Below are 13,543 nucleotides of genomic sequence, written 5' to 3' on the forward strand. Positions count from 1 at the left end.
GGTATAAGATGGCCAGACCACACTGGATTGGCCTCTTTCCACCTTCATCTTCTCCTTGCTACTAATCTTTGCTTTTGCTACTTCACTGTCCTAATTCCTTTGCTCTTTCAGCACTTAATAAAAATGGCTGTAAGCAACAAGTTTTATGCCTCATTCTTGACTTCCAAAGAACCACAGACCAAAAACATCAGTATCCAACATTGGCATGAGTAAATGTAAATGTTGTCTCTCTCTTTGTTTCTACATGGCTTTTTTAATTTGTTGGAAAGTTCTTCCACTCGCTGTTTCCCAGCTACATATCTGGTACAGGGAAGGTAGCACTTTGACCTATTGACAGGCTGCTACTAGTGCTACCGTGACTTCACTGCAGCTCCATCACTGACACAACTCTCCCCACCGTTGAGCATATCTTCAAAAAGCATGCCTCAGGAAGGTGACATCCACCATTAAGAACCCTCACCATCTGGGACATGCCTTCTTCTCACTGCTACCACTGGTGAGGAGGTGCAGGAGCCTGAACACCTACATGCAATGTTTCAAGGACAGCCCCTTCCTCTCTGTCACCAAAGTTATGAGTCCATAAACCCATGAACACTACCTTGTCATTCCTCTTTTCACTGTTTATTAACTGTACTGCTGATTGACACCAAACAACAAATTTCATGATCATCAGACATAGGAGCAGAAGTCAGCCATTCGGCCCATTGAGTCTGCTTCGGCATTTGATCATTGCTGAACTAATACCTTCTCAACCTTCTCCTCATGACCTTTGATGTCCTTACGAATCAGGAACATATCAATGTCTGCTTTAAATACTGTATATCAAATAATTTGGCCTCCACAGCCATCTGCGGCAATGAATTTAATAGATTCACCACCCTCTGGCTAAAGAAATTCCTCCTCATCTCCAAAGGAATGTCCCTCTATTCTTGAGGATGTGTCCTCTGGTCCTAGACTACCCCACTATTGGAAACATCTTCTCCACCTCTACTCAGTCTAGGCCTTTCAATATTCGATAGGTTTTAACGAGATCTCCCCTTATTCTTCTTGTTTAGTAATATTTCAAACTCAGCAATTAGATTTTAAACCTGGATTTTCTTCTTCTGTATGGTTCTATACAATAAATTTATATCCTCAGTGCTGCTAAAATGCCATTATGTGCATTCTGTTACACAGTGTTGTTTGGCATTAATATTATATTACCATTCACCCTACAATTCTGTGAATGTGTTTTCTTTAGCTTTGGATTACATTATTGTAGGTTTCAGTTCCATTGACCCATTAATAATCTGCTTTCAAGTCATAGACAGGAAGTGCTAGAAGCTTTTGAATTAGTTCCCACTTTGTCGACTCTCATGTCTCTTCCCAGGTTCTTCTTTAACTGTGCAGTGCTTCTGCGAATATTTTATTTCTAGATTGTGAGGTTTCCTGCTTTTTGTGTAGTTTAGAGACAAGTGAAACTGGACCGATCAGGGGTATTCCAGTAATGACAAGTTCTGGTCAGGAATAACGTTTGGAGAGATGGAGTTCTGGTTCAAGGTCTGAGTGTAGGGAGGGTAACTTGAAGAGCAAGTTATTTCAAAATACATTACTTCTGCATTCAAATCATTTACCTCTGTGAAGTCTGTTGCTATCCACTGCTGGAATGGTGTTCCTTCTGGGGATCGTTGCTGCTGACATTGTTTGCTTGCCTTTGCCATTTCGAGAATGCTGCTTAGGACTATTTCTTTCAGACTTCCAATCTACTTGTGTAGGTTTTGGTGGCCTTGGAGGGGGTGCAGAAGCTGACTCACCAGAGTTTGTGGATAGCGTGTTGTGGTTTTTGTCAAAGGTGAATGTCCTTGGAATATGGTAGACGGACGTAGGTGTGGACGGAATATCATTAGAGTCCGTGGAAATCTCACTAAGCCGTCTACAAAGAGTGTTATTGGGAGTATTGTATGTGTACACTGCTTCATCGTCGTTGTCTAACCCTGGTGAGTCAAATCTGACTACTTCATCAGACCCCAGACTCCTAGGCAAGTTGTAAGCAATGGCGTCTCTTTGCTCCATATGTTGTTTTGCTGGTTTTGGTAAACTATGAAAACCCTGAATTTGTCCACTGATCCCGTTGACACAATGTGAGTAACCCCGTGGTGACCTTTGTGTGGTGGTCTCTCCATCCCTCATTGTGGAGCCAGGGAAATGCATAGGCTGAGAAAAACTGGCACTCCTGAAAAACAGACAGTCAAACAGCAATCAGTTCAGTATTTTAACCAATTAATCATTGCAATGATGATTTCCACCATAGTATTCTCTTATTTATCTTAACACAAATATTTAATTCAATGACTAAACAGTAAAATATGATACGATATGAATATGCACGATCCCCCCGTCACCACGCCTGGTTCCTCCAGATGCTCTAGTCTCCTCCCACATTCCAAAGGATGTATGAGTTAGTAGGTTACATGGGGGTAATTGGGCAATGCAGGCTGCTGGACTGGCCTGTTAACATGCTGTAGCTCGAAAAAAAAATAAAACAAAATGATAAAGAAAGTTCACTAACCATAGAAATGGAACAGATGGAGAATAAACTTTTTTAAAAAAACAAATAAAATGCAGCATTGCCATTGTAAGATAATCACTAAATGAGAAAAAAATGGGACAGGATCAATAATATCTGCCATCAGGTTTGAAGAACCTTTGAAAGTCAGTGGCCCAGAGTGCACCTGACACACTCATTGTCCTAGTTCCAGTGGCGAAGGTCCAACATCCTTGCTGACGATCCATGAATTAAGATCTGAATTTTAAGGACTATATCCTTAGGTCCCATAACTCAAGACAATCCCATTGCCCTTCTGACAGCTTATGTGGTCAAATTTTTTTCCGAAGAGCTACAAGAATCATAGTCACATAACACAGAAGCAAGAGCTTTGGTCCACTATGTCTGTTCCCACCATCAAATGTCCCATTGACCAGCACTTGTTCCATCACTTTCTGTGCCTTGCATTTCAAATTCTCTCTCCATGGGTCTCTTACTCAACTCTGATAGAGCAGTCCCGATTCCAAACACCCTCCAGGTGAAAAGAAAAACCTTCCTTAGGTACCTTTAAATCTCCCATGCTTTACCATGTTCACTGGTTTCAGATACCTCAGCTATGGGGATGCACTGATGCTTAGGAGTTATTGCAAGTTGTTGCAGTTCATTCAATGAATTAAAACACATATAAAGGGCAATAAAGGAACAAAAAGCATAACCTTCACATAGCTCTTTAATGAAGCTGGTGAATGAATTCAAAATGAAAGTTACCAGACTTCAGTTTCCTGCCTTAGTAGGTATTAATCCACAGCTTCGGAAGTGAAATTTATTTTGCTCCTTTGTTAAGGACAAACTGGGGCCATTGTCTGTTCTCACTGGTGAGTCCAATGATAAAGACAACAACTGACCTCCAATACATTCAGTACTTCTGTTCCATAAAGGACAGGAGTGGAAATGGACTGACCACCAGGAAGGAATACCAAAAATACTTCTACACTGCTTTTCTCCGGTGCAACTGTTCCAACAGTAAACTGATAGGAAGTTAGTGGATTTTTTTTTCAGTAGAGTGCTAAACTGTACACCTACCAGGGATTTAAATCTAACATATAAAGAAAAAGGATATTACTGAAGGTTACACCTAAATCATCCTAGTGTGAAGCCTTATTCAAATTCAGATTGATATATAACTAGAAATAAGCTCATTGCAAAGAGGCCAAGCTAGTATTCATTAGAAGCTCTAAGAGTGAGAGGTGACATAACTGAAATACGATTCTAACTGCTCTTGACAAATTGTGATGATAATATTTTGTTTTGTAAGTCAATCTAGAACGAGGGTCATCTTTTCAAAAACACCAGCTTTTTTTAAAAAAAGAGGCAGTATTACACAACAGACATCAAAGTTGCTGGTGTTTGATGTGTGTTGCTTGAACTTCCAGCATCTGCAGAATTCCTCGTGTTTGCGTTTTTAGAGGCAATATTAATTTGTTTCTCTCAGAGGGGAGGGATGTTGAACACTTTTTAGTCAGAGGTAGAAAGATTTTGATAAGCAAGGTTAGGATGGGGGAAGTTTACTTTGGTCAGGGGATATGGAGTTGGGGTTACAATCAAATTAGCCCCGATCTTATTGAATGTCAGACCATCGGCCTACTCTTGCTCCTAATGTGCAAGTCCATGTGCTGTTACATTAATTGCTTAGGTAGAAAGAGATTTCTAAAGATATCTGCTGACTTTAGGGAAAGAATGAAGGGACTTTTCCCTGCTCTGTTTTAAACTGGAAGACCATAATTTTGGTGACAGGTGAGGTTGTATAGGAATAATATTTATCTGATCCCTTTCTTGGCCTGCCTGCTCAGGTCCACAAAACATTCCATGAATAAAGAGATCTCCTGTTGGCCAGGCAAACATTTCTTCTTCTGTTACCGCCTCAAATTTGATTAATTGGCCACCATCTCTTTTAAAGAGTGTGCACATTTGCATTTATACTTGCCTATTTAACTGTAATGCTACGTTTCAAATGTAATGGTTGTTAAGTGTTTTAATGTGCCCTAATAGTACGAAATGCACAATGTAAAACAGTTTGAGCCCCTTATCGAAGAAGGAGAGGGTCCCAAGGAGGTTTACAAGGATTATCCCAGGAATGAAAGGATTACTGTATGAGGAGCATTTGATGGCTCTGATTCTGAACTCACTGGAGTTTAGAAGTATGAAGGGAAATCTTAGTGAAACCTATTGAATATTGAAAGGTCCAGATACAGTGGACGTGGAGAGGATGTTTTCTCTAGTGGGGGAGTCTAGGACCAGATGGCACAGCCTCAGAATAGGATGCTCCTTTAGGACTGAGATGAGGAAGAATTTCTTTAATCTGAGTGTGGTGAGTCTGTGAAATTCATTGTCACTGATGGCTGTGGAGGCCAAATTATTGGGTATATTTAAAGTGAAGGTTGATAGGTTCTGGATTAATGAGGGCGTCAAAGGTTATGGGAGAAGGTAGGAGAATGGGGTTGGGAGGAATAATAAATTAGCCATGATGGAATGGTGGAGCAGACTCGATGCGCTGAATGGCCTAATTCTGCTCCTACGTTAATGGTCTCGTGCTGGAATGCCTTACTTTACAGTGTTCTTCGCTGATTTGTTTTTTGACATCTAGTCATGAAGAGTTATCTGCAAATATCAGTATCTCAGATATATACAGATACAAAAAAAAATCAGAAGCAGAAATGTATATTGATAGTAAAAGAAAATTACTACATTAATTTATAGAAGAATAGAAAATAAAACCATTAGAGTTTAATTCAAGTTGAATTATTATAACCAAATGACAGTCTTTGTCCAGGGCCAAGGTGCAAAATATATCATCAACAGGACATAGAGTATAGCACATATGGTTATAATTTCAGAAAAAAAAAACATATAGCCACAAAGAATGAAAAATAATATAGCTCAGGCCCCTGTGTGGCATGACTAGATTGATAGGTAAATTGTCCTGGTCCAGCTTGTTCTTCCACCAAGCAAACACTGAAGATCAGCACCGAGCAAATACCAGAGGGCAGCACCGCTTTGGTGTCTCCTCCCCAGGCGAACCCGCAGCCTCAGCCTAGGCCTAGTCCTCATCGCAACTGCGGCAACATGGCTCCCTCTCTGTTGGTCACCAATAAAGCAGTGAACTGGACTGGCAGTATTCTACATTACCAAAGTCCTACAAGGTCTTGTAGCCACAATAAAAGCATCCAGGATAATCACTCACACTGTGCTCCGTCTCGGCACAAGAAGTCTGGGCGACAACACAACATTCCAGCTTCAACACCATCAGGAAACTCGCCATTGGGATAGTCCGACAGTACTTGATGTTCTTAGCATCCAGCAGTGACTTACAAATTATAAAAAAGACTTACAAAATGAGCAGAATCATTTGATTGGACCCAGAGTGAACACTGCATCCAAGCATGCTCTCTTCTTACCGTACCAGTACTACAATCACATCTTGCTTGGGAACACAATACATATTTCTAGATTCTACACTAAAGGTCATAGAAAACTGAATGGGAATAATCCTGTAAAGAGTGGTTTTGAAAATTGAGATGGCTTTAATTAAGTAAAGGCAATTTCTCATGAAATTAAAAGCAGGCTAAATGAAAACCTGATGAAAATCTTTAAAATCATAGATCACACATAGAGACATTGTTTCTAGATGGGCAAGTCTAAGGAGATAAAAATATTTCGATGAACAGGCTGAAAGAGCTGAGGAGAAGTTTCTTTACACTAGAGGTGGAATTTTCAGTCATTTAGACTAAGACAGGTAACTTAACAGAGTTAAAGACCATCTTACCTGTATTTGAGGAGAAACAAATTAAAGGATGTGGAGATGAAGTGAGAATGGATTGGGATTGTGGAATTATGTACAGCAATGGGGACCAGAATAGTTAAATGTCCTTACTTTGGAAATTATAGATCCATGTAATTTGATGTAATGACGATGGCTTCTAAGTGGATGGGAATTATCAACACAAGTAGAACAAAACATTTGTGGAGCTCTGTGTGGCTCTGAATTCTGATGATTCTCATTACAAATGCTTCACTTGAAGTCACATGGTAGTTCATCTCAGACAGTCCTTCTGGGGTCATTTATGACCTGCTTCCACTCTTGAGAACAGGAAGGTGCCCATTTTTGACCTATTTTGGGAGTTGGCTCTTGTACTTGGAAAAACTGAACACTTAGTTACTCCTGGTGAGAGGACAGCCGGAGTCTCAGCTGACATAGTGTGACCTCACATGCCCACACATCCAAATACTTGATTCTGCCCTTTTCCTTGGCTGCCCACCTCAACCCTTCTTACACTGGATTTCCCATCCTTGTCTACACACCTCTATTTCCTTTACAAGTTTCCACCCTCAGAATCTCCTCTTAGTCACTTCTTTTCCTTGAGGACTTGCCTGCCTTCACCTCCCCATACTCTGAATGCCTACTCACCCCCTGAAGTGTTGCTGCAGATTCCTGATTCACAACTTTGAAATGACACAATAACTAGCATGGAATTTGAAACAATAGGATGCAAATTAATTTGGGAAAGTATCTGAAAAGATTGCAAGTGCATAAAATTTCTTTGGTGTGGACACTTTCACTGTTGTCCAAAATTTCAACTCAATAAATCGCATTGGATAATTTCTTCCATAACATCTATCCTTGCCTTTCCAACTGCAGATTAATTCTGTGACTCAGAAATTTTCCCAATAATTTTCCTACCACCGCTGTTCAACTCACTGCCCTCTAATCACCTGGCTTATTCCTAAAGGTACCACATTTGCTGTTCTCTAGTTATCTGGCATTTCTCTCTCTTTCTTTGGCTAGAAAATTTCTTTCAGAGCAACCTCCCATTTCCTCCCTTTGCACAGGGTTACATCTCAACAGGCCCTGGGATTTATCCACCTTGAAGCACTCTTAGACATTTAATATCTCCTCCTTTTTGAGGTTCTACAATTTCGTAACTGCTATCTGTCTTTTCTCTCCCACGACAATGATCTTATAGTTAGTTCCTCTACAACCACGTGGTAAGGAAAGTAAAGTGCCGAAAATCTGGATGGAGGTTTTATCAAGTGGGCCCCCAGATGGCATTGATCTGTTAGTGCTGTTGGACTTGCACTCATTCAGGTCAGTGGAGATTATTTCATCAAATATCTGATTCATTTGGTCATAAGAGCATATCCATTTAATCACGGCAGATATATTTTCCCTCTCAACCCAATCAACTGCTTTTGCTCTGTAACCTTCGATACTCATACTAATTAGAACCCTAACAACCTCCGCTTTAAATGTACTCAATGGTTTGGCCTCCACAGCCATCTGTTGCAAGGAGTTTCACAGATTCACCACCCTCCAGTTGAAGAAATGCCTCCTCATCTCTGTTCTAAAGGGATGCCCTTCTATTCCAGACATCCCACCTCTCCCGGAAATTCCAGGAGTCTTCCGCATATTAATAGTGGCTCCCTGATGCCCACAAATTATATATAATGTCCCGGAAATTGATTTTTTTGAGACCAAGCGCGCGAGAGAGAGCGAGCGCGAGTGAGAGCGACCACGAGACAGGGAGAGAGAGAGTCTGGGGGGCGGGGAGAGAGAGAGATAGAGAGAGATAGAGTTAGAGGTAGAGAGAGAGAGAGAGATCAAAAAAAAGTCAGAGTGGCAGAGTGTTCCAAAAAAAGAAAATATAAAACGTACGTCACCCCAGACTACCCTAAAGTGTACCCCTGCCTAATAGGGGTCAAAAATAATGACAGTGTTGCTCGCTGCACTGTTTGCAACAGTGACTTTTCTATTGCCCATGGTGGGTTAAGACTTTAAAAGACATGTTGAGGTGAGTTTAACAGGTGTCATTCATTCATTAGCATAGCTAACGTTATTTAAACTAGCTGGCTAGCTGCTAAGGAGCTACTCTATTGCAGACATCCCACCTCTCCCGGAAGTTCTGGGAGTGTCCTGCAAATTGATGGTGCTACCTCCCTGAAATGAGTTTTTGCAGGGTGGGATGTCTGCTATTCTGAGGCTGTGCCCTCTGGTCCTGGACTCTTCCACTATTGGAATTATCCTTTCTACATCCATTCTATTTAGGCTTTTCACTACTTGGTAGGTTTCAATGAGATCCTCCCCCTCATTCTTTTAAATTCTGGTGACTACAGGTCAGAGCCATATACAGACTCCTTATACATTAACCTTTCCATTTGGTTGGTGAATACAGATGAGAAGTATTTATTTAAAACCTCTTCTACATCCTCTTACTCCAGTTGCAGATTGTCATTTTGTTCCCATCCAGCAACCCACGTGATATCTGGCTCAGGTCATGACGCTGAAGCAAGTCATGAAGTACCTTGAAAGGTACAGTACCTTGAAAGGCCATAGATGGACCATGTAGGCAGATGAAAACAAGGGCTGCCCCTGAGAGAAGGAAAAACTATGGCTTTCAACCTTGCCCTCAAGAGCTTTTCAATACTTCCATTTTTTGTTGAAATTCAGAAACTTCAAAACACAAGTGAAAATGAAATAAGCAATTAAGAGATTTTTTTTGAATATTCCATTTTTTTAAATAATAGGAAGTATTTTTATTGCCTTTTCCCTCTTCTATCACATAACCCAATCGAAATGAAGACCTGCAGATCTTGGGCTAGGTTAGACCAGCCACAGTATCTCACAGCAAGTACCCCAGTTTAACCTTTGCCTCAGCTCCACTCCATGCCGGTCCAGCAGTGAACTTGGTGGTAGGGCTTGGATGGTAAATTCAGTACTTCTGCATTGCAGAGAGCTCTGGAGCTGCTGAGACTTATACTGTAAATGGAAATTTGGAGGACAATATGACTGTGCGGAATATGCTTGCAGTACTGGCTTCTTCCATTAGAGGCCACCAGTAAACTATCTAAATGTCTGAAAGAAAATGAGTATCACCATAACAATTCACATTTGTCCATAGGCAATGAAACCTTAACACTGATGTTTTCAGAATGCTTGTGTAAAATTTACTGCTGCAGTGTTTTTTCCTGCTCATGAGTCCTGAACCCATGAGTTACAGAAATCACTTTTGATCTGACACAAATGTTTTCAATAAGGTGTTAAACCAACAGCAAACAGTCGAGAAAAGCATGTTCGAGCAGCACGTGCAAATCAGGTTTTTTTTTTGCAGACATCATTACCTACATCCTGATCAAATTATTTTGTCAAACTCTGTTTCACTCAATGAATTGAAGAGATAATAACAAAAGACAGGAAAGGAAATCTTCTCGTGAATCATTCCTAATGCCCACTGTAAATTAAAGTTACTGAGCTTGGTTCCAAATTCTTTTGATTCTAATTTAATGCAGTGCATCACATGTCCTGTCTGTTTATTATCTATTCTGACACCAGCAAGTACTGTGAGTCAGTTATGAATGCTTTTGCATTGGATTGCTATTTTAGAGATCTAAGTATCATCTTTTTCATTTTGCTGTGTTCGGCTAATGATTCATACCTAGTATTTTCAGTCTTCCTGCTCATACATTGATGGAGAAGGAGGTAGTCCTGTGGTGCACTGGATGAAAGAACGGACTGAAGCTGGATTGGGTTTTCAAAAGTGAACACAGATGGCTGACTGGCATGTGAAGGGTTCTGGGCACCATGTTCTCCAATCATTCCAAAGTTAGGAATAGATGAACGAGGAACCTGCGATCCAACTGCTGCGTTTCTGGCAACATCTGTATGGAACAAAAATTAATCACTTTATTAATGGATTCCTAACTCAAATGTCACACAAAGTAGAAATGAATCGAGGGGTCCAAATCAGTGTTAAAACAAATCGGCATAAGAAAATGCCAATTAAACATCAAATTATAGATCACAGGTTAAAAAAGTAAAACAATTTACTTTTACAAAGTAAAAGTAAAGATATTTGACATCTTTATATAACAAATGATAAAGGTTTGATTATCTTTCTTTCATAAATCCTAATTTTAAGCAAGGTCCTCATAGAAACACACTTGTTGCATTCTCTAATCTGTGCACCATCTAGGTTATTATAAAAGATGTCTATCGATCTGTAGGACTCTGCCAGCTGCAAAACTACTATACATTTTCAAGTAACTAGTCAAAAAGTTTGGACAAAATGGACTTTGAAGTATTCAGTCCATATAATGTCAGTTTGCTGGCTGCACTTCATTTGTTTACCTACACTGTACTCTCCAGCTGCAACACTATATTCTGCATTCTGCTTCTAAACACCGCAGTGTAGCATAACCTATCTGGGTGGCATGCAAACGCATTGCACCTCATTGCATGTGACCATAATAGACCGATAATTGCTACACCTTTCCTATCCTGGGAATAAATGGACTCCACCAGGGACATTCCACATATACTGATCCTACAGCAGCTGTGAAAGTGTTTGTGTGAACGTAAATAGCACAAACAGCGCAATACTAGCATCGAGTATCTTTCTATATTGTAGCTCTGAATCATTGTCTTCACTGCCAGTGCACAGTAACTGCAGTGCGGCCCATGTTGAAAATGTGCTGCAATTAATTACCTAGGGTGCTCCAACAGTACCTCCCAAACCCATGATCTCCTAGAATGCCAAGGACAGCAGGCAATCACTACCATTGACAGGTTCCCCTCTATGTAGTACGCCACCCTGACATGGAAACATACTATTCTTTCAACTACAAAAACACATGAGATTCTGCAGACGTTGGAAATTCAGGGTAACACACACAAAATGCTGAAGGAATCAGCAGATCTGTGGAGAGAATAAACAGTCGACATTTTGGGTGAAGACCATTTATCAACTTATTCTTATCTAAATCCTGGAACCATGCCCTAGCACTATGGGAGTATCGTCAGGGAGATGGCTCACTATCACCTTCTTGAGGGTAACCAGGGATGGAAAATAAATGGTGACCATGCCAGCAACACCCAGGTCCCAAACATGAATTTATAAAGCCAGCAAAAGGATCAAAGGAGGAGTTTGTGCACATTGGCCAGACTAAGTCACTCTCTATGAAACATTGCAACTCTGCATTTAATGCACTCCGGTTAGGAACCTATCACAATTGCTGAATCCAGTTACAGCAACGAATAGTGGGAGAGATGTTGGTGAGAGAAACATAGCATGCAAAATTAACATTAATTCATTACTTATACTTGATTCATAATGTTCTAATTTCATCAAACAGACTCATTCTGCATGTCATTTTAAGGAAAAGTCAAACAGGATGTCCTTCCATCTCTGAGTACAACTTGATCACTTGTTTTATTGCTGTATCTTTTGAGATTATCTGGGCTAGAATTACCGAAGACTGCACATTAGTCATTGAATCTGAAATTCAATAAAAGCCTTGATTCCCCAGAGGAAGAATGAGTCATCAATGTTTAAAACAACCATGTATTGATTTCCTTAAAGGACATACCACGTCACTATCCTTTTTGACCCAGACAGCTGAAAGCATTCATTCAAGACTACAGAAACCTATTTATTACATTTAGCTGGTGGATGAAGTGCTCTCTGACTACAAAACAAAAATGAGAAAGAAATGTGGAAAATCCTGGATATTATCCTGTTTTATAGATTGAACCAAAATGATCTGTCATTTGGTTTGAGCAAGCAAGCAAACATTACATATCAGGAATGTATTTTCTTAATAACTAGGGTAGCAAAAATGTTACTGAAACCACTATAAACAAAATACACTTTCATGAGATGTAAATTAATGAGAAACATACAATTGTCATATTCCATCCAAGCATTTATGACTGTGTGACTGCTACAAATGGATATTTGATCGAGGCATGAAATAATTTAATTCATTGTGAAAGTCCCCTCCTATACTCAGTGGCCACTTTATTAGGTAGGCTTGCTCATTAATGCGAATATCTAATCAGCGAAACGTGGCAGCAAATTTAATGCATAAAAGCATGCAGACATAGTCAAGAGGTTCGGTTGTTGTTCAGACCAAACATCAGAATGGAAAAGAAATGTGATCTAAGTGACTTTGACTGTGGAATGATGGTTGGTACCAGATGTGGTGGTTTGAGTTTCTCAGAAATTGCTGATCTCCTGGGATTTTCATACACAACAGTCTCTAGAGCTTACAGACAATGGTGCAAAAAACAAAAAAGAAACATCTAGTACACAGCAGTTCTGTGGGCAAAAACATCTTGTTAATGAGAGAGGTCAGAGGAATTGGCCAGACTGGTTCAAGCAGACAAGAAGGTGACATTAACTCAAATATCCACACATTACACAGTGATGTGCAGAAGAGCATCTGTAAATGCACAACATATCAAACCTTGAAGTGGACAGGCTACAGCAGCAGAAGACCATGAACAAACATTCAGTGGCCACCTCAGTAGGTACAGCAGATTTTCCAAAGTGAAGCTAATGTACAGAAAACTATACCTTCAATTATTCTTTGGTCAAATTGAGTACAGAGTATTTGCGGAATGAGTGTCAAAGATCCATTGGTATTTTAGTCTACTTCAGCAGTGCAAAATAACTGAAAGATAGACTGATGCTTGCATACACTAAGACTTAACCCACTGACTAATTTTCTGAACTGTTCAAGTGGGTGATGCAAGCAAGGATAAACTTACAGCCATAATGGAAAGGCAGGAGGTCACTATATTGACAATTTCTCCTGGATTCCCAGAAGGTTGACTTAAGGGAATAAGAGACAAGAAGCTTTGATAGGGTGGGATTTCTTCAGTGCATCTAAGAGGGGTTCTTGAAATAGTAATGAGGAATGTCCAACTAGGCGACAAAACAAACACTAAATAATTTTGGGAAATAAGTCAGGCTAGGTGGCATAAGTGGGTGATTATTTTGGGAATACAGTAGTGTTTTAAAATTGTTATGAATAAGGGAAGGTACTAAACTGGGGTAGGGCCAATTATGACACAACAAGAGAGGAGCTGAGAGGCATTGATTGGTAGCAGCTGCTGCTGAAAAAGCTCATATGTAACATGTGGGAATTCTTTAAAGACCAGCTGATCAGAGTTCAGGATTAGCATAT

At 40.1% G+C, this 13,543-nt stretch overlaps 1 protein-coding gene across 4 annotated transcripts in view; it reads right to left on the bottom strand.

Annotated features, from left to right (window-relative positions):
* The window catches only part of gab2 (GRB2-associated binding protein 2), a 285,446-nt gene that overhangs the window by 20,111 nt on the left and 251,792 nt on the right, over positions 1 to 13,543 (bottom strand). For all 4 annotated transcript variants that reach the window (XM_072263295.1, XM_072263292.1, XM_072263291.1 and 1 more), the window contains 2 exons: positions 10,012 to 10,234; positions 1,614 to 2,212 (listed from right to left, as the gene is read on the bottom strand). In XM_072263295.1, coding sequence (XP_072119396.1) covers positions 1,614 to 2,212; positions 10,012 to 10,234 — 822 coding nt within the window. The remainder of the gene's footprint in view (positions 1 to 1,613; positions 2,213 to 10,011; positions 10,235 to 13,543) is intronic.

Source organism: Mobula birostris, chromosome 7 (genome assembly GCF_030028105.1).
Source record: "Mobula birostris isolate sMobBir1 chromosome 7, sMobBir1.hap1, whole genome shotgun sequence".
Taxonomy (NCBI): domain Eukaryota; kingdom Metazoa; phylum Chordata; class Chondrichthyes; order Myliobatiformes; family Myliobatidae; genus Mobula; species Mobula birostris.